The 21,303-nt window shown below is 36.3% G+C and overlaps 1 protein-coding gene across 1 annotated transcript in view; it reads left to right on the top strand.

Annotated features, from left to right (window-relative positions):
• CDC42BPA (CDC42 binding protein kinase alpha) overlaps window positions 1-21,303 on the top strand; it is a 192,187-nt gene that overhangs the window by 57,936 nt on the left and 112,948 nt on the right. The window contains exons 3-6 of the mRNA XM_075147264.1: window positions 3,529-3,620; window positions 9,884-9,967; window positions 14,510-14,605; window positions 19,371-19,519. Coding sequence (XP_075003365.1) covers window positions 3,529-3,620; window positions 9,884-9,967; window positions 14,510-14,605; window positions 19,371-19,519 — 421 coding nt within the window. The remainder of the gene's footprint in view (window positions 1-3,528; window positions 3,621-9,883; window positions 9,968-14,509; window positions 14,606-19,370; window positions 19,520-21,303) is intronic.

The following is a 21,303-nucleotide window of genomic DNA, read 5'->3' as shown; positions in this document are numbered from 1 at the left end:
GTTTTTATGGGTAAAGTCTTATCTATCCATCTCCTCCATGGCGATTGATGGCAACATAGGATATTTTTCAGAGTAACCTCCTCCACAGACTCTATGTATGACTTCTGAGCTTGTGGCCATAAATAACATACTGGCAAATTTGAAAGTTTTATATAATGAAGTTCAGTTCCTGCTGAGTTGAAAATCCAGGAGGAGCCAGGGGACATGCTGCCCACACTCACCCTCTGGTTTGGAGGAGGAAGAATTCGATTTGGCACAGCAAACGGCTGGTCCCTAATCGGTATCCCACATGGCTAGCAACCTTGAAAAGGGACGACTGTGTGGAAGAAATCAGCTATCCCTCTGTGTATTTCTGTAGGTTGAATGAAGTACCGAAGGAAATGCCCATACCGCCTTTTGCTCTCAAAAAGCTGCAAAGGCTGTGTCACTGATATCGAGGATCAAGGAAACTGCAGCTTCTTCTGAAAAAGAGGGTGGTGTTTTCTGTTAATTTCATGATGATTCTGTGTAGGAGCACGGGGATGTAAACAGGGGAGTGTTTTAACAGAGCTGCATTGCAGGGACCCCTTTGAGCACATTGCATTTTGAAAACCATTCCCTGACCTTACAGTTTGCTGTCTTCATAACAGCTCATTTGACATTGCCAAACTAGTTGCAAAAAGTCTGCCTGTTAACCTCATAGTCTGGAACGCTGGATGTATGAAACGGCTGTCTGAAGATATGCCTTCCAAGCCTTGGCCAGGCCAAGTTTTCTGTACTTAAGATTGCTGTTGCCGCAAGAACAGCAGATGTTTGCACAGCAGACAAACAACATTGATGATAAAGCAAATTGACCTTTTTTAGAACAAGCTATTTGGAGCACATTCCTAGGGCAATTTTTTTTTTTTCTTTTTCTTTTTTCTTTCTTTTCTTGGATTGTATCTTTCTTCATAGAACTGCTTGGCTTTATGTTGACATGTCTGTTGCTAGAGGTGATAAAAAAATTAAAGAGAAGGTTTTACACACTTTTCCACTAACACTGATACTACAAATCATTTAACCTAATCCAAACCTATTTTTGTCGGCTGTATTTTACTGAAGTAGTTATAATGATGTTTATTTTTCCAGTGTCCCTATGGGAACCCTGGAAGATTCAAAAATGTAATAATTAAAGAATGACAGGCCTTTCCTTACAATATAAAGTGAGGAAGAGTTTTGTGGTTTAAACAGCTATGCTGTTGCTTGTTAACAAGATATTTTGCCTTGTACTCTAGCCAGGCCTATAATGGTCAAAAAATGTTCAAGTCGAGAACTACGCGTTTGTTTTCAATCAGTTGTTTTTCAAGTTAAAAGGCTTTAATGGCTTGTTTTAATTTGTTCAGTAGTATTCGTCAGTAGTATTAATATTTGTATTAAATCACTTGGTGCGATACAGCTGAGGCTGTCCCAGAAAGGCAGTACTTTTTGTTGTCACTTATTTTTCCAATTGCAAGACCTTTGTTTTAAAATATAAAAGATTAATTGAAAGTTTGGGGAATCTCTGGGCACTTGAGTAAAATACTTCTTTTTAAATTACATTTTAGAAGTATATCTGTATTTTAATTGTATAATTAAATATTTTGAATAAAATTATTATAAATTTAAAGTAAAAATACCACCAAAATAAGTGAAAATCTCAGTGTCATATGGCTGTATCTTTACTATTTGGACCTAAACCACAATTTTTTTAGGCATAAGCTGATGTTCTTGTAGTTGTAACTCCTGGTAGAGAATTGATTCCTGACATCTGAGGAATTTTAGAAAAATTGACTAAGTTCAGACTTTACAACCTCTGCGATTTTTTAAAAGGATTTCATCCATTGTACCACTAACATCAATGGAGGTGTGCTGTACTGTTTAACAGGAGAAACATAAGACCTTGCATTTTTGCATTGTTATTTTTCAGATGTGATTTGCGATGCTAATTTAAGGACTGGGATAAAGAAGTTTTGTGGGTTTTTTTGGGTATTAGAAATACAGGTAGCTTGCGTCTTGACTCAGTTTATAAAATTGCTTTGCTGAATAGTAGGCAGTAGGCTTTTGGACAAGGATTTTGTAGTGCCTTGGAGGGGTGTGTGTTAATATCAAAATTCTAAATTGTATGATGGATTACATATATCAGTATTAGGGTTTGGGTTTTTTTAGTTCATAACATTAGGAAGCCAAAATACTGAATTCTAGGAGAACCCAAATTGGGTTCTTTTTTTTGGTTTCTTGATCCAAGTATGTGATGGACAATGCCTTGTCTGTTACAAAAATACTGTCCCTGTTTTACAGATGTGAAACTGTGAGTGAAGTGTCTGAAGTTACTTGTTTAGGATCATTGAGGAAGACTGCCTTTGGGCCAGAAATTGAACTTACATCTTCTGAGATGCATTCTAGTCCTGTGTACACTGGGTTATACAATCTTCTTTCATGAGCAGTTTTTATGAACCATATTTACTGAAGCTTCTGGTTTAGTAATAGATTTCATTTGGGTAAAGTATTAAAGGTGATTTTAAGATAATTATTTTTAAAAGAACTCCTTTTCCTCCTTAATTATTTAAAGTTGGGTTGGTTTTTGTTTTCTTTTTTTCCCCAAAGTTTGTTATGTGCTTTTTGAGGTAGAGTTATCAGTAACTTGGATGTTTTGCGTGCATGCAGAGAGCATGTATTGATGAACGTGGACTGGTTAGTTGTAGTGCTAAATGGGGCTGAAAGAGGGGAACAGTCTTCCTGAAACCGTTTCATTGCAAAGAACAGTGGGGTTACCTGGCTGGAGTACAATACCTTATTTTGCTTACTGCTTTCAAAGATATTATAAAAGAGGGAAAAAAGGAGAGGGAAATGAAGCTTAACTTTATATATGTGGGGTTTTTCCATTGAATGTGTTAATAATGTCTTGAGTACAACTGTTCTCGCTTCCAGAAGCCAAGAATTAACTGTTAAGTGTCCTCTATCTTGAAGAAGCGGTCTCCAAAAATACTGCATGATACATTGTCTAGGCCAATATTGCCCTTCCAGTCATCATTACATCAGCATTTTAATTTTTAATTGAATACAATATTATTTTGCTGTTTGGCAGAGAAATTAATATTGTCCAAAGTGACCTCCTCATTGTATTATACTTCGCTTTTGCAACCAGATTAACAACATGTAGCACAGATGCAGTGGAGGTCTATGAACTCAAAAGACTGTAGAAAAATATAGTCAGCTTGACTTTTTTTTCTTTTTTCTTCCTCCCCCTCCCCCCCCCCCCCCCCCCCCCCAGCCCCCCTTAAAATTAAAAAAGCAGGCTTACTTCATAAACTTTCTCTCACAGCAGTTTTGGCTTAGTTCTTACTGGTCATTATTTCCAGCTTTAAACTTAATTATATTACATTAGGGAATATAGGTGTATATAAGCAAAATGGTCTGTTGTTTTCAGGGCTCTGATTACATCTATTTTGTTGTTTGGTTTTTGTTTTGTTTGTTTTTGGTGTGGGGAGTTGGTTTTTTTTTTTTAATGATTGGTATTTTCCTTTGTTTCAGCCAAACCTTTTACATCTAAAGTGAAACAGATGCGACTACATAAAGAAGATTTTGAAATCCTGAAGGTGATTGGTCGAGGAGCCTTTGGGGAGGTATGTATGTGAAGGAGGTGGAAGGAAGGGTTTGAATATGCTCTTGCAAATCTGCAGCACTGAGGAGAGACAGTTAATAGTTAATCATATACTGATGTAGGGGTTTTACATCTTTTAGGCATAATGGATATTGTAGGCCCATCTAATGTTTGATGCAAGTACATTTTGATTTATACATTCTTTGACAGCTCTTTTTAAGTCTTTTAAATTTTGAGAGAAGGCAAGTTCACATGGATTAAAAGACCATGTTTCAACTGTCTGATGATAAATCATTTGCTTGACTGTAATTCTTTCTAGTCAGCAGGTGGAGGCCAGTGAGTTACTGATGGTATAAAGATCTAGCCATTTCTAATCATCCTAATAACTAAATAGTCTGAAAGTATTTTTCAGCAACTTAAATAGCCAAATATTGATATTGACATTCTAAGAACACAGAGAAATCTCTCTATTCCTGTCACTTTGTTTCCTATTTTTAATGAATGTTTGAATATTTTTCCTGTATTTCTTTTAAAGAGTTTAGTAAATGTTAGGGTTTTTTCAGTTGTCACCTACTGCTATCGAACTATACATTTTTTTGCTGCTTCTGATTAAGCCATCTCTTATTTGAAGTTGTCAAACACAGCTGTTGATCACTATGTTTTACATTAGGCATGTCAGATTACATAGGTTGAGGAAACTTGAATAAATAAACGTTCATTTTCTGCCCCTTCTTAATTATATTAGGTGCATGTGCTTTGTTCTTCATGCAGGACACTAGGTATGTAGAAAGAGCAACTTAATGTATAACAGTGCCTTGAATTTTTCATAGCCAAATATAGTACAGATGGGGATAGTATGTAAAGCTTCTGCAGAAGGTACTCCGTACTGCCTGAAAATACATGTGAGCTGAAACCCCAAGTATAAGAAAAAGATTTTTTGAGCAATGTTTTCATTGCTTTTGGAACTGGAAATTTTTTTTTCAGTTCTCTTTGGTATGAGAGCATCTCTGGAGGCTCTATGACATGTGACAGAGAAGAGTTGGTTTCAGGTTTACTTACATGTTTGCATCATGTGTGAAAATTAGTCTTTACTAATCTGTGGTTATGGAAGAATAGACTTCTGCAGGTAGTATGTAAGGAACAGGAATTTTTACTGTAGTGTTTGTCACTACATACTCTGATGATGCCTACATGCAAATATCATCATTGGGCAACTGTAAAAATAACAATAAAGGAGTAGTATTTAATTAGCTACTTTATCCAAACTTTTGGTTGGATATCCAACCGACTTTTGGTTGGTTTTGCTCCATCTGGAGTAATTCTTCTTTGCAAAGGAGACTGAAGGCTGAAGTTACTCATGGATAATTTATCTTTAGTCTGAACCTCTGCCACAAAGAGAATGTTGCATTCTCCGTTTGATGTAAACGCTTCTGCTTAAAACGTTACCTTTTCTCAGTGCTGCCATAGTAGTTGCAGCTGAGTTCATGTACAGATTGTATAAGATGTAAGAAAAATCACTGATGTGGGTGCTTTCTTGTCAGAAGAATCATATGTGAAACCGGCCTTGCATTCAGTTTTTAAGAGAAGTCGTTTTTATCCACTAAATCAGCATCAAACTCCACAGCAGCTAAACCACAAAAAATCTAGTTCTTTCTCAGGAAGCTTCTTTGTGGTGAATCATCCCATGAATAGTGAGAGTGTAACTTTCCCCATCCTCTTCTGGGGACAGTCTGTGTAATCGGTTAGTTCTCCTCTTTTAGGAACAGTGTTTGTTTCTTTCTGATTTCTTATCTGAGAAAGATAGCATGACTCTACTTAATTGTCAAAATCTTCAGTAAGGGGAAAACTGAAGTTCTTTCAGTGAAAATGTTTGGGTTTGTGTGTTCTTAAAGTAGGACTTACTAAATATTTGCAAGGATATATGTTAAATTTTCTTACTAGCTTAAAGAAGAGAAGTTTCAAGTCCTACATGGACATCTGTCTAAGAAAACAAGTTCTGTATGAAATTGCTAATTTTCCTTTAAAATAACCAGTTAATATCTGAGCAAGGTTGAAAAAAGGACCACCAAATTTTACTGCTACTTAAGCCACCAAAAACTATATTAATATTAAATTGCAAAATACTTGTATGATTCAGTAGACTACAGTAGTTTACTGAGACAGATTAAGAAATCTGGAAGAATGTATTTTCTTTCCAGCAAACTATAAATGAGACCAAGGTTGCTCTAGGTTACTGGGAGGAGTAATTTTTGTCTCCTGAATCAACATAATTCTGAAATTCTGTAGACTACAAAGTTAGTGCAAGTTTTCTTTGGCACAGTCTCGGACTTGTTCTTATTTTGATTTTATGCTACTCAATTTCTTCAATTTGCATAGTCAAGAAATATTTCCCTTTTTGTTTTTACAAGTTTGGTGTAGACAAAAAGTAGTTTAAACTAGTTATTGCTTATAACTGTAAGAGTTCATTGTTCCTAGTTTTCTTTTTCCCCGTACCCTCCTTGCTGCTAGTCTGAGAATGCTTCCTTTTTGTCAAATTAATGACATGCCCCTTCCCTCTGCATGCATACATTTACTTATTTAAAATTTTATGTAAGACAGTGCTGTCTTTAGAAAACACAGATATTTTGCTTGGAGGAGGAGGAGAATTATCCTGGTAAAATTAGTAATGTGGGCATCAAGTTTTTCATTGTGCTGGCTTTGGGCAGCGTGATTTGAAAAACTTAACAAACAACTCTAAACAAGAAGACTTTAAACTTGGGAGTTGAAGAATGCTATTAGGAAAGGTGAAGTAACTGGGCAACAGCTCTTAGCAGTGTCTTTCAGCATTATAAAGCTTATTGAAGGTTCTAGCTAATACCAGAATTTTCAGTTGATTCTGCTATTGCTTAAAAAAAAAAAAAAAAATTCAGTGCTTGCTTATGCAAGCAAATATTATGTCATTATGTTGTTGATATTTCAAAGATGATGAATTTTGTGGTTCTGCAAACTAGTTAGTTACTCCTAAATTTTGGCATCCAGTTATGAACAGTAACATCCTCTCTTCCTGTTTCTGGAGGGCTGCCTACTCTTCACAAGAAAACCAATGCTGAATCTGAAAAAAATTTCTTCCTTTTTTCTTTCTTTTTTTTTTTCATTTCAATTTGAATAGCTTCTGTTTTAGCTTTTTTCTGTAGAAGGCTGTTGCTTTTTAAGCAAAGGAAGTGTGCAGACATGTACCTTAGAGGCAAGTAGCCAAGTTTGGGGCAGAAGGTGTCTGACAGCATGCCAGACTGTAGTGCTGTTTGTGGGAAATATGGAAAACTGTTGGAAGAATGGGGGAAAAAAACTATCTGACCTAACCAAGATGTTTACATCAGCACATACCAATCATTTTTTGTTGGTCTACTCACAGGAAAATATAAATTTAAAAAAACCCCAATCTTTAGAAGTCCAATTTTAAGAAATTCCAGTAGGAAGACACTTCAGGACAACTAGACAGGAGTGATTACCCTTTCTTCTGTGTTGACAGCTTTGTTGGAGAAGGAAGAAGATCAAAACAGCACTCTGTGTGTATTTAGGCCTTTGTATACGTAGTATATACCTCCGTGTGTGTGTGTAATTCACAGTCCCAAAATAAGCATTTTAGAATTTACTTTCATAAAGCACTGAGACACCCCCCAAAAGATGCTGTGATTGCAGAAAAATGATGATGTTTGTGATCTTTTTTTTTGCGCGTGTGTGGTGGTTATTGATATGGAATAACATTATTGGCTCTCACAGACTAAAATGCTGCTTCTGACTGATTGTAAACACAGCTGGTAAACATGAGTCTATTTTTGTTCTTCAGTCACTCTTCAATATTGTTACACATTCACAGAAGGTGCCAAGCCCTCGATCTTGTCATTGAAGCCCCGCGCTCCAGCTGTTAACCGAAGGCAGTGCTGTAGCTCTTTTGGTTGTGTCAAAGTGAATGTTTTATAGGAGACTACAGATTTAGGCAGCTGTGCGATTAGCGTATGTCTTTCAATAACCAAGTCTTTTGCAGAATAACACAGCCTTTCACTGAGCACGCTACAGGCAAGAAATGAAATCCTGGAGTTGGACTTGAAATACATGTATTATCTTACGCCTCTGGCTGCCTATACTACGACGGTTAATGGTGGGGAAAAACTTACTTTTCACGCTGGGCAGTAGCAGCAGCAGTCTAGTCAGCTCTAGGACCAAACTTTTAATTTTTCCCTACAACAGTCGCAAAACCCTTAAAGGTCTTTAGGGCAGAATTACATTGTAGCTTCATACCACGGACTGCGTCATGCAGAGAGGGTCCCTGTCATCCAAGACATGATACAGTTTGAACGCTGACTAGTTTCAATGTTAAGGCTTTCTCCTCCTGCCATTTCTCATTAGAAATTGCTACAGATATGGCTTATCAGAGTTTCAAGCTAGCTTTAGCTAGTAAAGGAAAAGGAGACTCAAGATTCAAATCCGCATTGTGGGTTATGTATCACTGCAGAGGATTCATCTTTCCCTCCTAAGGAAAATTGTGATGCTCGGACGTGGGGTACCATGCACAGAAGAGTAGATATTCTTTATGAATTAAGATTAGATTACAGTCTAAAGTAACAATCTGTTTTTGTGTTTCAAATCTGAAAGTACCTTGAGGGATCCCAAGTCTAGACTTGAACCTCAATTTTTATGCATGAAGTAACCTTGAAAAATTTCAGTTCATAAACTAGTTTAATTAAGTAGATGTAGTACCTTTCTGTCTTCTTTCTTTTTTTTTAATCTCCCTTCCACTCCCACTCCCCCGCAACCCCAGGAGGCAGCAGTGTCAAGAGCAGGGCTGATAATGCATTGCTGCATATATGGGAAGTGACCGCTGCTTCGTCTATGAATCTATAGCTAAGCAAGAGGTACACTTTTAGATATGCTTTAGTTTAGACATCTGAGTATTGCAGTCCTTCAACCTGCGCTTTTGCCATTTTCATGAAGCTGCTGCAGCTGATGACACATTTGAAGATGCTTGAAAGAGGTTTGCATGACACTTTCTTCAAACTGTCTGATCCTGTATTTTCTTTTCTGTTATCACTGTCTTCACACATAGCTTGTTTACTGGTTATGAAAGAGGAGGAAGGAATGTAGGATTCAACCTTAGTGTTTTTTTGTCACTGGCCTGCAGGATGATGATGATAGTCTGTGTGACAGCATGTCGGTTTGTAACCAGATGCACACAAAAATAAACTTTTATCCCTTAAGCCTTAAGATTTATTTGAAAGGGAAGAGGCAGAATGGGATAGTTGGAGAATGGTTGTTGAAATGTATTGATTGTTGAACTTTTCTATAATTGGGATGGTAGTGTAGTGGTCTGGTCTAGTTCTGATCAGCAACTCTGAGTCTGTGGCAGATTCATGGCCATTTTGGGTAAGACACTTAGCTTTCCATACCCAGGGAAGCCTGAACTGTGAAAACATGTTTGTGTAAACGTCTTCCCTCCCTCTTTCCTAAAAATATTCTGTGTTAGCTTTTATTATAGCTAAACAAAACCATAATATTCTCAGAAAAGGACTGTGTCGGTTGGCTTTGTTAATATATTATTACATAGGCCTATGGTATCTAATGTTTCAGAAGCAGTGAGAGGGAGGCGGGCTTGTGTTTCCTAAATTTTCTTTCTCTAGAAAATGTGGATTTCACTGTTTCCTTGCCATTGACAACAGACATGATAAAGAGCTCATTGAACTTCGGGTGGAAAAACGTGAAGTAATACCTTACAATATCTTTGAAGAAAGTCTAGTGCATTATTTGAAATGAGAGTGGAAGTTGTTTTATGGCAAACCTACAGTCTAACTTGTGTCTGAAACCTAAAAGATACTGTTTCTTTTGTTTTAGAAACTACTATACTGTTGTCTTTTCTTGGCGGTTCTGTAATTTAAATTATTGTGTAGGACTGAAGTCCAAGAGCATAAAGCATACAGCTGGTGATAGCTTCATGATAGTATGATAGAGCAAGAAGCATGATGGTGAGAAATACCATTGTTTTTCTACAGTCACCTAGAAGAAATGATACATGATGAAAGTGTGATACATAATGAAAGCTTAAAATAAGCTTGGAACGTTTGTAGAATAAATATCCTGTACTGTTGTGATGTTACTCTTTCTTGATGGCAATGGTATAGTATTGTGTGGATAGTAAAGCTAAATGTCCAGAATACTGAAGAAAAAACCTCCAAAATTGCAAGGTTTCGTAAAAATGAAAACAATATGCGTTTTCATGTTTTAACTTATTTATCTTTCCTTTATCTTTTTCAGGTTGCAGTAGTAAAATTGAAGAATGCAGATAAGGTTTTTGCCATGAAGATACTTAATAAGTGGGAGATGCTGAAGAGAGCTGAAGTAAGATTACAGTAGTGTTTTCTATAATCATGCACCCTCTTACTCCGCTGAATTGTTAATTCTCTTTCCATAAGACTCTGTGTGTATAGAGGGATTGAGTATGTGCTTCATTACTTACTGACAATATGAAGATTAATATTAAAATAAGCTTAAAGCAGTTCATCAGAAGGGTTAAAATGGCATGGAATCTTGACTTTAGATGGAGTTGGATGTTTTAGACATTATACCTTTTCTGTAATTGCCCAAGAGTTATTGACTATACAAGCAATCTTTTAATGCATTTATTCCAGTTAGGAATAGTCTTTAGCAAGTATTTTCCATGGAGAAAGGTAATTACTGAGCTAGAACTCACCAAGCTTATTATTTTATCAGTAGTTAAACTTAGTCAAGGTCCAATTTGCAGACTGAAAAATCAGAAAGATAAAAGTTTCAAATTAATTGGAGTGCATGTTTCGTAACAATGTCCATCTGCAAAAATTCGTGATGAAAAGTTCCTCGTTAAAGCTTGAGTCCATTTTGTGTACTGAAAAAGGCGGAACAGCTTTTTCACGAGCCCTGCTTTGCCTTGGGTTCCTACTTTCATTATACAACCCCACTCTTCATAGAATCCTCGATACATTTCCCTGGATTCCTTTGGAAAGAAACTTATGAAGTGCAGTCTACGCCTGAAGACTTGTGTATTAATTTTAAACAGAACATGTATCTAACTTTTAAAATTGCTTTGAAATTCTTCGTCTATGCATACTAAAAATAAACTGCCCAAAAAATAGACTCATAAACATATAACTAGTGTTTTACACATAGAAAGTTGCTTTGGCCATTGGGTTTTCTTTAGTTTGGACAGTGCAAGCACTATCTTGGTGTCTCTTCCAACTTGTCTGATTGAATTATCTCTGACTTCAGTTTTATCTGAGACTTCTCTTTGCTGCTCTCAGACTGCCTTGCTGTTCAATTGCTTCCAAGTTTATTCTGATTTCCGCATTTATGCTTTAATTATATCTTGTTAGGAAATGAGATCAATGGGAAACCATCACACTTTTAAAAAAAAAAGTTTCCAGATGAATTAAAGCCAATTTCTGATCTGTGCACATCCTGTCTCTTTTAATGAAAAAGTTGTCACATTAAGAAGTATAAATGGCATGCAGATTGTGGTTAGGCGTACACAATGTGTTTTCTCCTTTATCCAGAAATTATTCAGATACTGAACAATCTGGCATTAGTCTCGATACAAAGAGGTATTTCTCTCCAAGACAGATGTCATTACTGTAAGTTTTATTATTTCAGTGAAAAAGAAAAGACCAGAAATAAAGTTCCACTCTATTTTTAAATGTACCCTTTTAAAGTCAGTTTAAAAGCTATTTCTTTCCATTAAAATACAGTTATAAATAGGTTTGAAAGATTTTTCTCTATGCAAGGTATTAAAAATACTCTTCCCATGGGTCCCGCTGAATTTCTGAAAGTCTGAACCGTTAGCCTAAAAAGAATTACAGCGATGTTTTTCCATGTATTTGTAACCCATGGGTATACAGTGGAAAGAGAACCATCTGGAGTGAAAATGCATTACAAAGCATGACCTTCAACAACTGTAACCTGTCGTTTTTATTGATGAACACATCTCACTTGCTACTACTGCTAGGGAAAATGACCCATTTTGGCTCTGTTAGCCATGTGCTGCACTAACTGAAATACACAGGAAAATCATACAGTCCAAAAATGCAAGACAAGCATATAGGTAGGTGTATACATAAACGGCAGAAATAAGTTGTTCATGTATCCTTGTATCAATTCTGTGGGAAGTGGGAGTCATTTGTAAAAACAGAAAGGGAGTATGTACTCAAAGAGGCTTGCGATTGCCAGATCAAGGTTGATGACTGCAAGCTCTGAGAGTAATTGTATGCAAAAACTTTGTTACAGTGAAATTATACAGGTTGCAAGGTCAGTGTTCTCTTTTGTATTACAAAGATCATTAAGTTTTCCAAATACTTGCCACTGTTGAAAACTCAGAGATGTGATATAGAACGGGGGACATTACTGATAGGAGGAGTACCTGAAAGTGTGTGACAGCTTGCTGTTACACTCCCAGACCTGTTACTGTGAGTGTTGACAATCACTTAGTTACGTGTGTGCCACAGTGGTGCCAGATGAGGCTCAGGAGAGACCAGGACAAATATTATACAGCATGGAAGCAGTGAGCACTCCCGGAAGGTGCTAACTCCGAGCTGTAAGGACATGAGCACCAAAGAGCTGAGCAGCCTGAATTCTTTGCTGATTGAAGGCCATGATAACAGTATAGGTGTAACCAAAGCACTAAGCTGGCTTTGCTGTGACAGAGAGTTGGATTAGATGACCTCTGGAGGTCTCTGCCAACAATTCAAGGAGACTGTGCCTAGGGAAGATGAAGTGTAATGTTGAAATAATGAAAGGCACAAAAAAAGGCTTCATTTAAAAAAAAACTTAATTGAGCTATGTTTCAGTAATTACAAGAACCACTGCTACCATCTTTTTTTTTTTTGCCATGAATTAATGTAAACCCCATGAGCCACTTAGACTCTTTGGCTGTTACTGTCTCAGCTATGATATACCGTGGTAATAGTTGTTGCTGTCAGCTCTAGGCATGCTGCCCAGAGGTGGGTGTCTAGAGTACTCAAGGAACGCATGGTCTTTTGTTAAATCATGGCAAAAACAAGTGGAGTTATATAAACTCTCTGTAGTAACTAATCCTGTGAATTGTGTCGTAACAAATAGAGAAACTACATGTCATTTATCCTTGTGAAAACAAGACTTCATAGTATCTCTCTCTGAAATGTGTCAAGAGTTTACAAACAAGGAAGGAAAAAAATCAAGCTGAAGCATAGAACGGCTTTTCTTCACTCTGAAAATCATCTTTTCTCCTTCTTCCTCCCTCAAGTCCATTTTTCATTTAGTAACCTTCGAGGGTATTTGTTTAAAGTGTGTTTTATTATTTTCTCAAATGTCACTGATTTATCTCATGCATTGTGCTATGATGAAAGTATACCATGTTTCTTTTTCTTCTGCATTATTCTTACTCACTATTCACCAAAACAAGACTTGGTATGGTTTATTTGCTTGGAGGAGTTATTTTCTGCTTTGTTTTTACTGCATGTATTCTTGTGCATAGCTCAATCCAAAATGATATTTTGCTTTTCATTCTTCACTCTCCAAATCTTACAGCCAACAATAACCATGTCAGAGTTCTGGTATTTGCCTATTGTTTTTGGAAATGAAGTTGGAAAAGTAAAAAGAAAAGGCTTGATTTTCCTTTAAATTTAGCTGTTTCCTAAGATGGAAGAGACAGAGCATGGTTCAAATCGATGAAACATCTTGGTGAAGTAGCAGAGTGTGCTGGAAGAGGTCATGATCTGTGTTTTTCTCTAACTCTTCATCTGCTTTCTAAATAGAGCCCATAAAAATTTTTATTCTTTCTTTTACACTATCCTTTAGACATTTTTCTGAACAAAATTGTATGTTGGTTTTGCTATTTAGTATCTTTTGTTTTCTTGTGATACTCACTTCAGAACTCAGTCCCTTCAAAATGTTTATTGTATTTCTTTGCTATAGTTTCTTCTTGGCTTCTCATCTGTTTGGTCATTTTCCTCTGTCATTCTGCAAAGCTGCTTTTGCTGAGGTATTTTATTCACTTCTTGGGGCAGGTTACAAGACCTCCATTGAATTAAGTGCCTTGCTGCCTTCCAGTTGGTTATTTTCTTCGCATTTTATCTTCTGTTGTTTCATACAAACCTGTGTTCTCCTCCTTCTCTTAGGTATTCCTTAGCATTTCTTGGCAGTTCTTGTTCCTCCTCTGTTCCACTTGCTATGAAGGCACCTTTTGCCTCCTGTGTTTCTTTCCAGTATATTGAGGGGAGGTGGTCCTGGATGTCTTATCAATAGCTTATATCTGGCAAGAGCAATATTCAATTCTGTCCTAATTTCCTGAACAAAAAGTGTGGAGAAAACCCCAACTGGTTAATGATTATCAAATTATGGCTACATGGGGCTTATTGGCAGCAACTTTCAAATGAAAAGAAGAACCTTGCTTATGTGAAAATTCAAGTGTAAAACTAACCTAACAGCATGATGAGATAAAACAATGACACAAGACTCCAGATTCTAGTTCTTTAACTCCTATTGTAGTTATATAATGCCATTATTGATTGTTTTCTTCAGTCTTATATTGCTATTCTGTCATTATTGATACTTGATTTCCACATCTGTATGTACAAAAAAGATAAGATTTTGACTTGGGATTTTGAGACAATGGGAAGCAGCAGCTTATTTCGCTCTTTGCATCACTTAACAATATAGAGAAGTACAACTGTTTAAATTTAAAGAACGTGGAATTTTCTGATAACCTAGTTTTTCATAGATTTTGGCACGTTTGGAGAGTGTCATAAATGACTTTTTGACTGAGAGGCAGTTTTGAATTTTTTTCCCCAAGATACAATGTTAAAACATAGTCAACTTGCAAAATGTGTTTCTTTATATATTTTACTTAAAGCCTATAATTATTTTTCTCTCCTTCAGACAGCATGTTTTCGAGAAGAGAGAGATGTGTTAGTGAATGGAGATAACCAGTGGATCACAACATTACATTATGCATTCCAGGATGAAAACTATTTAGTAAGTGTTGCTTTTATGGTGTGGTTTGAGACAGAAATATAGTTTATTTATTTGTTAATTTTGTGTTCTGGACCGTACAGACCATGTGAGGTTATGTGATTTTGTGCGTAAGATTCTGAAGGGTGGAGAGTGGTCAGAAACTTTTAAAGTTTTGCTGTAAGTATCTCAGGAATGCAGCTTTGTTTTCTAAACTTTGCATTTGTTGATAAACCTTGGTCTATCTGCATCTTCTTTCTTATAACTCGTCACTCCAGTTTAATTGGATTTATAAAAATAAAAGTGCATTTAGTAATATAAATTTTCTATTTGACTTTAATGTTTGTGATTAACATTGCTGATTACTGTTTTACAGCTGGAAATAGGGATTAGCCCTATTTTGAAAAAGAGTTCATTTTGATTGGTCTTTGCTTTTTTGAGGACTTAAACCCACTAAGATGTCATAAAGCAATAAAATGTTCTTGCAGCATGGAAGAATGGCACTAACTGTTCATAAATAAGAGTTGGAAGCTGTAATTGTGGATTAAAGTGTCTCTTTAATATTTAATGTTATTTAGTTTTTAAGTATTTTGAAAGACTTGCAAAAAGAAGCTGGTATGAGGAAAAAGTGCCAATTTTCTGTGAAATCTTTCCCACTTAAAATATGTTTTGATTGTGATACGGTTTTGGTAATATTTATGTCTGAAAAAGTAAACAACTACACATCGATAGATTTTGCTTATTTGGGTTTTATTGCCCTGTGCTTTGGTTTCTGTATCATTAGTAAATTGTAATGTTTTCTTAAAAATCTAATATGCAGTCATAATCTTTTTTGCCCCCAATGTGTCCAATAAAAGAATGCTATATATGGAATTCTTGCAGAATTGCAATGCTTTTCGCCATTATATTGCTTTCTGTTCTGTCAGCTCGGATACTTGGACATCCATGGATTTTGGTGGAGTTTATATAGAAACAGGGCTCTGCATTTGTGAATCTAACTGTTGGCTTAAATATGTCCCAGCCAGCTTCATGCTTTGTTAATGAGGACAGTAAAAATAAGCTCATGTTTTATGTAATTCTGATCTTACTATTAACAGTATTTCAAAGAAAATATTATATATTCCGCAACAGCCTGCTAGAATTTGTTTTAATCTTGCCAGTTTCCTTATTTTCATTAAGCACATAGCAGCTTCTGTTCTTTTATCTTTGGTAGTCTGCTAACAGGAGCTAGTTTTGCTGGGGAAAATATCAGTAATACTGTTTTTCATCATTTTGGTGGGAAAATATCACTAGTTCTCTATGTGCTTTTTATTAAAATAAAACATAACAGAAGTGGCCTTTAAAAAAAAATCTTTGCAGATTGAGCAGTGGATGTTGTTTACCTTGACTTTAGTAATGCCTTTGACACCGTCTGCTGTAATCATCATAGACAAGCTGACAAAGTATGCATTAGATAAGCAATAGTGAGGTGGATTGAAAACTGGCTGAACTAACTGGGACCAGGGGATTGTGATCAGTGACACAAAGTCTAGCTGGGGGCCAGTCAATGGTGGTGTACCCCAGGGCTCAATATTGGGGCCGACATCTTCATTAATGACCTGGAGAATGGGATGGAGTGCACCCTTGGCAAGTTCACAGATGATAAAAAACAGGGAGAAGTGCCTGATAAGCCAGATGGCTGTGCTGTCATTCAGATGGACCTCGACAGACTGGAGAACTGGGCAGAGAGAAATCTCATGAAGTTCAATAAAGGGAAATACGATGTCCTGCATCTGGGGTGGAATAAAAAAAACCCAGTACGTGCTGGCAGCCAACTGGCTGGAATGCAGCTTTGCTTGAGGTCCCGGTGGATAACAAGCTGACCATAAGCTAGCAATGCACCCTCGCAGCAAAAAAGGCCAAGAGTATTCTGGGCTGCAAGGAAAAGTGTTTCCAGCAGGTTAGTGGAGGTCCTTCCTCTGTGCTCAGCCTTAGTGCAGCTGCATTTGAAGTATTGTGTCCAGCTCTGGGCTCCCCAGTGCAGAAGAGAGATGGAGCTACTGGAGCAAGTCCAGTGCAAGGCCAGGAAGATGATTAAGGTACTGGAGCATCTTTCATGTAAGGAGAGACTGAGAGAGCTGGGATTCTTCAGCTCAGATAAGTGAAGGGTTGGGGGGGCTATCGTCAATATGTATAAATACCTGATGGGAGGAAATGAAGACAGAGGAGCCAGATTCCTCTCAGTAGTGCCTGGTGATAGGACAGGAGACAATAGACACAAACTGAAGCATGTGGAATTTCATCTGAACACAAAAAACCACTTTTTTAATGTGAGGGTGGTCAAACACTGGAACATGTTACCTGGGGAGTTGTGGAGTCTCCATCCTTAGAGATACTGAAAACCCAACTGGACACAGTCCTCATCAGCCTGCTCTAGCTGACTCTACTTGAGCAGATGAGGTTGGAGTAGATGATCTCAAGAAGTTTCTTCCAATCTAAATGAGTGTGTGATTTAGGATTAAATGCCCATGTTAAACTTCCACTAGTTACTAGAATTTAATGTCCTTAAATCTGTGCTTTTTGTTTCTCTTGGAAGGATGGTGCTGTTGTACAGTAGTGTTTTGAGAAGTATTTGAGACTTGAATAGATCTGGATGATTGTGTGCATTTAGAAAGTATTTTTAAAGCTTTTTTTAAAAAAACCAACAACTTTTTTTAAGGACATGGATCTTTGACATTGGATGGGACGCTATGCATTGATTGAATTGTTTTATTGAAAATTTAGTTGTTAAACTTAGCTTTGATTCCTATGCATGTGTTTAACTTCAAGTGTACGACTTAATACTGTGAGTTACGGTTTAAATGTTGGCATATTTGAAGACTTGAGGGTTTCCTTGTGGTTGGGCTAGCATGTTGCTCTTGCAAAATGGGAGGTGCAGCATCCTGTGTTGTAAGAGCCAAAATTCCTTTATTTTGGTATATCCAGTTACTGAGTTGCACTGCTTTGAAAAATGCTGAAGAACGAGTGCAGAGATCCCACATCAGTTATAAGAATCTTAAGAGGTTTTTTCCAATATACTTTAAAAGCAGTAAGTTAAGCTCTTGCAGATCTCACTATATAGTGTATCAGTTAATAATAATTATACTAAGTTCTAAAGGCTTAATGTATTTTCTAAAACTGTAAAACATGAGAAGCTAATACTGTAGATCTTGTTTCAGAGGAAGCGTAGGAGCACCACTGAATAGAAGATATTTATCTTGTGTAAGGCTTGTGAGCATAATTTACTATTCATGTCACAAAGCAACAGATGAAATTTTGGTTGTCAGCACATTTAGAATTTTGTGGAAATGCATTCTGTACTTTCTTCATGCACTTGGAATCAATGAGTATGCCCAGGTTATTCTATATCAAATTGCTAAAATCTTTGTTCATCACCTTTATTGTTATGGAAAGTATGAGGGAAAAGAAACAGGCATAAAATTTCTGCCTGTCCCACATCTTCCTTGTAGCTGGTATAATTTTGCAGAATTTTTTCCACATATTTTAACTTCTTTTTGTGAAGGCGGGAAAGACTTGAACAAATGAGGAGAACTAATTATAAAAAGTCCCTTTAAGTTGCTGTACCAAACTTTTAAAGAATCAAATTGGGATATACATTATTGCATTTTTAACATTTTTTTTATTATTTGTGATTCATTATCCACTATTGTGAAGAGTCACTGCTTGAAATGTGACTATATGCTGCCTTCCTGGAAGCAGAGGTTGGAACTCTAGGCAAAAGCTTTCAGATAGTGTATACTTTAGTGGGAAACTATTCTAGTGAAAGTAATGTCGTAGCAGTGGGTGTTAAATTAGATTGTTTATAATTAGTTTGTTAATTATAATTAGTTTGATTTTTTTTTTCTTCTTCCCATTTGCCCTTCCACTTGCTGTTCCACAATTAAAATAAACTAAACTAAGATAAAAAGATATTAATTGTGAATTTCCCACTTTTCTTAAGTTTACTTTGTCCAGTCATTTTGACCATGTCTCTAAAGGAAGTGGCATTTTGTTCTGTCATAATATAGTAAAATGCAGAAAGGTTCTGATCTCTTTAAAGTCTTTGCACCTGATTCAATGGCAAGCAGGTTTTATGTTTGATTAATAAATCAGAAATCAGGTGTATTTTTCCCTATCAGTTCAATTAGAGTAGGTGACACCTGCCACTGTACGTTGGCAGATCCAGTATTGTGTGCAATGTCAACAATATCTGGAATTGTACTGAGAGCCACTGGAAGTCTCTTAATCTTTGCCTGAATATGAGTTAGTCTAAAAACTTTATTCTCCAAAATCATTTGTTTTACGGGAAAAGAAGATGGTAGGAAAAAAGGGGAAGGGAAGCCTGGGAAATTAGAGCCATTAAATGAGATCCCAAGTTAACACAATTGGTTTCGTTTTTATAGGTCTGTGCTTTAATCCTTTATTCCTTTTGCATTCTATCAAAGGGTATTGTTTTTATAAGGGAATCCAGAGTATTTAAATATTTTATGTTTAGTGATGGGACAGTGGATGAAGCTGTTACTATTTGTCATGAGGCTTACTGTATTTTGAGAGGTATAAATATGAAACATATTCAAGGAGGTTAAATATTAAAATGAGACTGAACCAGCTACTTTTTTTGAGAACATCTAAGCATCTTGGTTAGCTTTTTTAATGCCATAATAATTTTTGCAGTAAATGAATTTTTATGCTTAAATTAGTTTTTAGTCTCTGATTCGCTCAATAAGTTGTTTTTCCCCCCCTGTGTTTTCTTATCGTTCCCACTCCATAGTACCTGGTTATGGATTACTATGTTGGAGGAGACCTGCTTACATTGCTCAGCAAGTTTGAGGACAGACTACCTGAAGATATGGCTCGTTTTTATTTGGCTGAAATGGTGATAGCTATTGATTCAGTTCATCAGTTGCATTATGTTCACAGGTGAGTAATTTGAGCTCCAAATTCCTGTTGGAATTATAGGGAATTACTTGATGGAGTGAAAATAATTCCCATTAAAGAGTTTAAGCTAGTAACAAGTATTTGCTGTAATAGTAAGCACGATAGAACTGACCTGCCTACATCCTGTGATTATTGAGAACTGTTGCTAACCTTGTGCCATACAGGCAGAGACGTGAATGAATATCTGAATGCATGTGATGAATCTTGCACACTGGCATGTTTCCAAGTTAATGATCCGTAATTTATAAAAGCAAACCTGGAAACCTGTTTGTGAAATATGATCAACTTTGAACAGATTTATTGAAGGGTCAGATTCTTTTTCTTAATTAATTTGTTCAATGTACACGGAAGTTAAAAACACAGCGTTGTGTGGTCTGCTTTAGATTTTTTTCACCATTTTCTTTTGGACTTAATGAAATTATCTTTCAAATGAAGTGAGAGCATTTTGCTAAATAAGTGGAAGTACTTAAATTGTGGTACTTATCTTTACCTTGGTATATACAAAAATTACATATTCTGTTGAAAGGAAAATATTAGGTCATTTGTGTCTAGCTTTTTTGGAGATCACGACTGATTTTTCCACAAAGCTAACGTCATCTTTTCTTTAATGTATCATTCTCTACTGAATTCCATGGTAGTTCTTGTATGCAGAGCAAAAGATTACCTTACAAGAGACAGAATTTTCAAATGCACTCAATACATATACATTGCTTTAACAGATATCAGGAAGAAAACTTCCAATTGTTTAAGCTGAATCATTAAGTTGGCAGAATGAGCTCATTTGATACGTCCATCTGTTGCCCTTAATGAGAGTCTATACTGTCCATTCCTTCTTTTACTGTTCCCACTTGGCTGCTTCGCTCCAGAAAAGGGTTTTTTTTTGTCCAAAAGGTGTATTGCGGTTGGGTTCGGTTTGTTACTGGGTTGTGTTTTATTTCCTTTGAGATTGTGGCTTTTCATGAAAGAGCTGTAGGTAGGAGTGCTTTAAGGTGTGGCGGTGCTAAGCTGCAAATTGTTCTTCTGGAATATTTTGAAGTCTGCTAGTTTTGTTGAAGAACTGTGTCTAGCTGCTAAAAAGAGCTCTTTGTGATAGTGCTTTGTGGGAAGACCCAAGCAGAGTATTTTTCTTAAGCAGTTTTCTTGAATTTTGAAGATTTCAACTGTGTTAGTTCTGAGAAACTGCTTGTTCACTTAGGACCTTATGTGAAAAGTTTTTGTATTCAGTTTAATTTGGATCTAACTTTTAAAATGTGTTTGTGGATGCTATCTCCTGTTACCAGGTGGAGAGTACTTCATGTTATGCATGAACTGCTGTATTTTACCCAGTAAGTCTGCGTATGTGGTAGTAACTCTTTCCAGAAGAACAGATGCCCACCATCTCTACCTTTTCCTCCAAACAGATCAAAACCTTTGTAATTCAGCACTGTTAGTACGTAATACGCAGCAGATGTGATGTTTCAATCGTCAAATAGTCAGTGTCCCCAAGATGAAATAGGTGTTGATGTAAAATTTTGATAGAAAATGCAGTACCATTGCAGTTCAAAACAACATGCTAATTATTATGTTTGCATATTTATTACTATGAATGTTTAACAAAAAAAAAGCCCCTATACATTCCCAGTCCTTTGTTGTTTGATTTGTGGCTTTGCCAGTGAGGTTCCTATGGTTATAAAGTTCTAAATGCCATTTTGGCATTTTATCATTAATACTGCTGTAATACAATGCCTGTTTATAAGGAGATGTTTTGCAAAGATTAAAAATGCACT

Source organism: Calonectris borealis, chromosome 3, assembly GCF_964195595.1.
Source record: "Calonectris borealis chromosome 3, bCalBor7.hap1.2, whole genome shotgun sequence".
NCBI classification, from domain to species: domain Eukaryota; kingdom Metazoa; phylum Chordata; class Aves; order Procellariiformes; family Procellariidae; genus Calonectris; species Calonectris borealis.
This window is presented reverse-complemented; position numbering and strand designations above follow the sequence as displayed.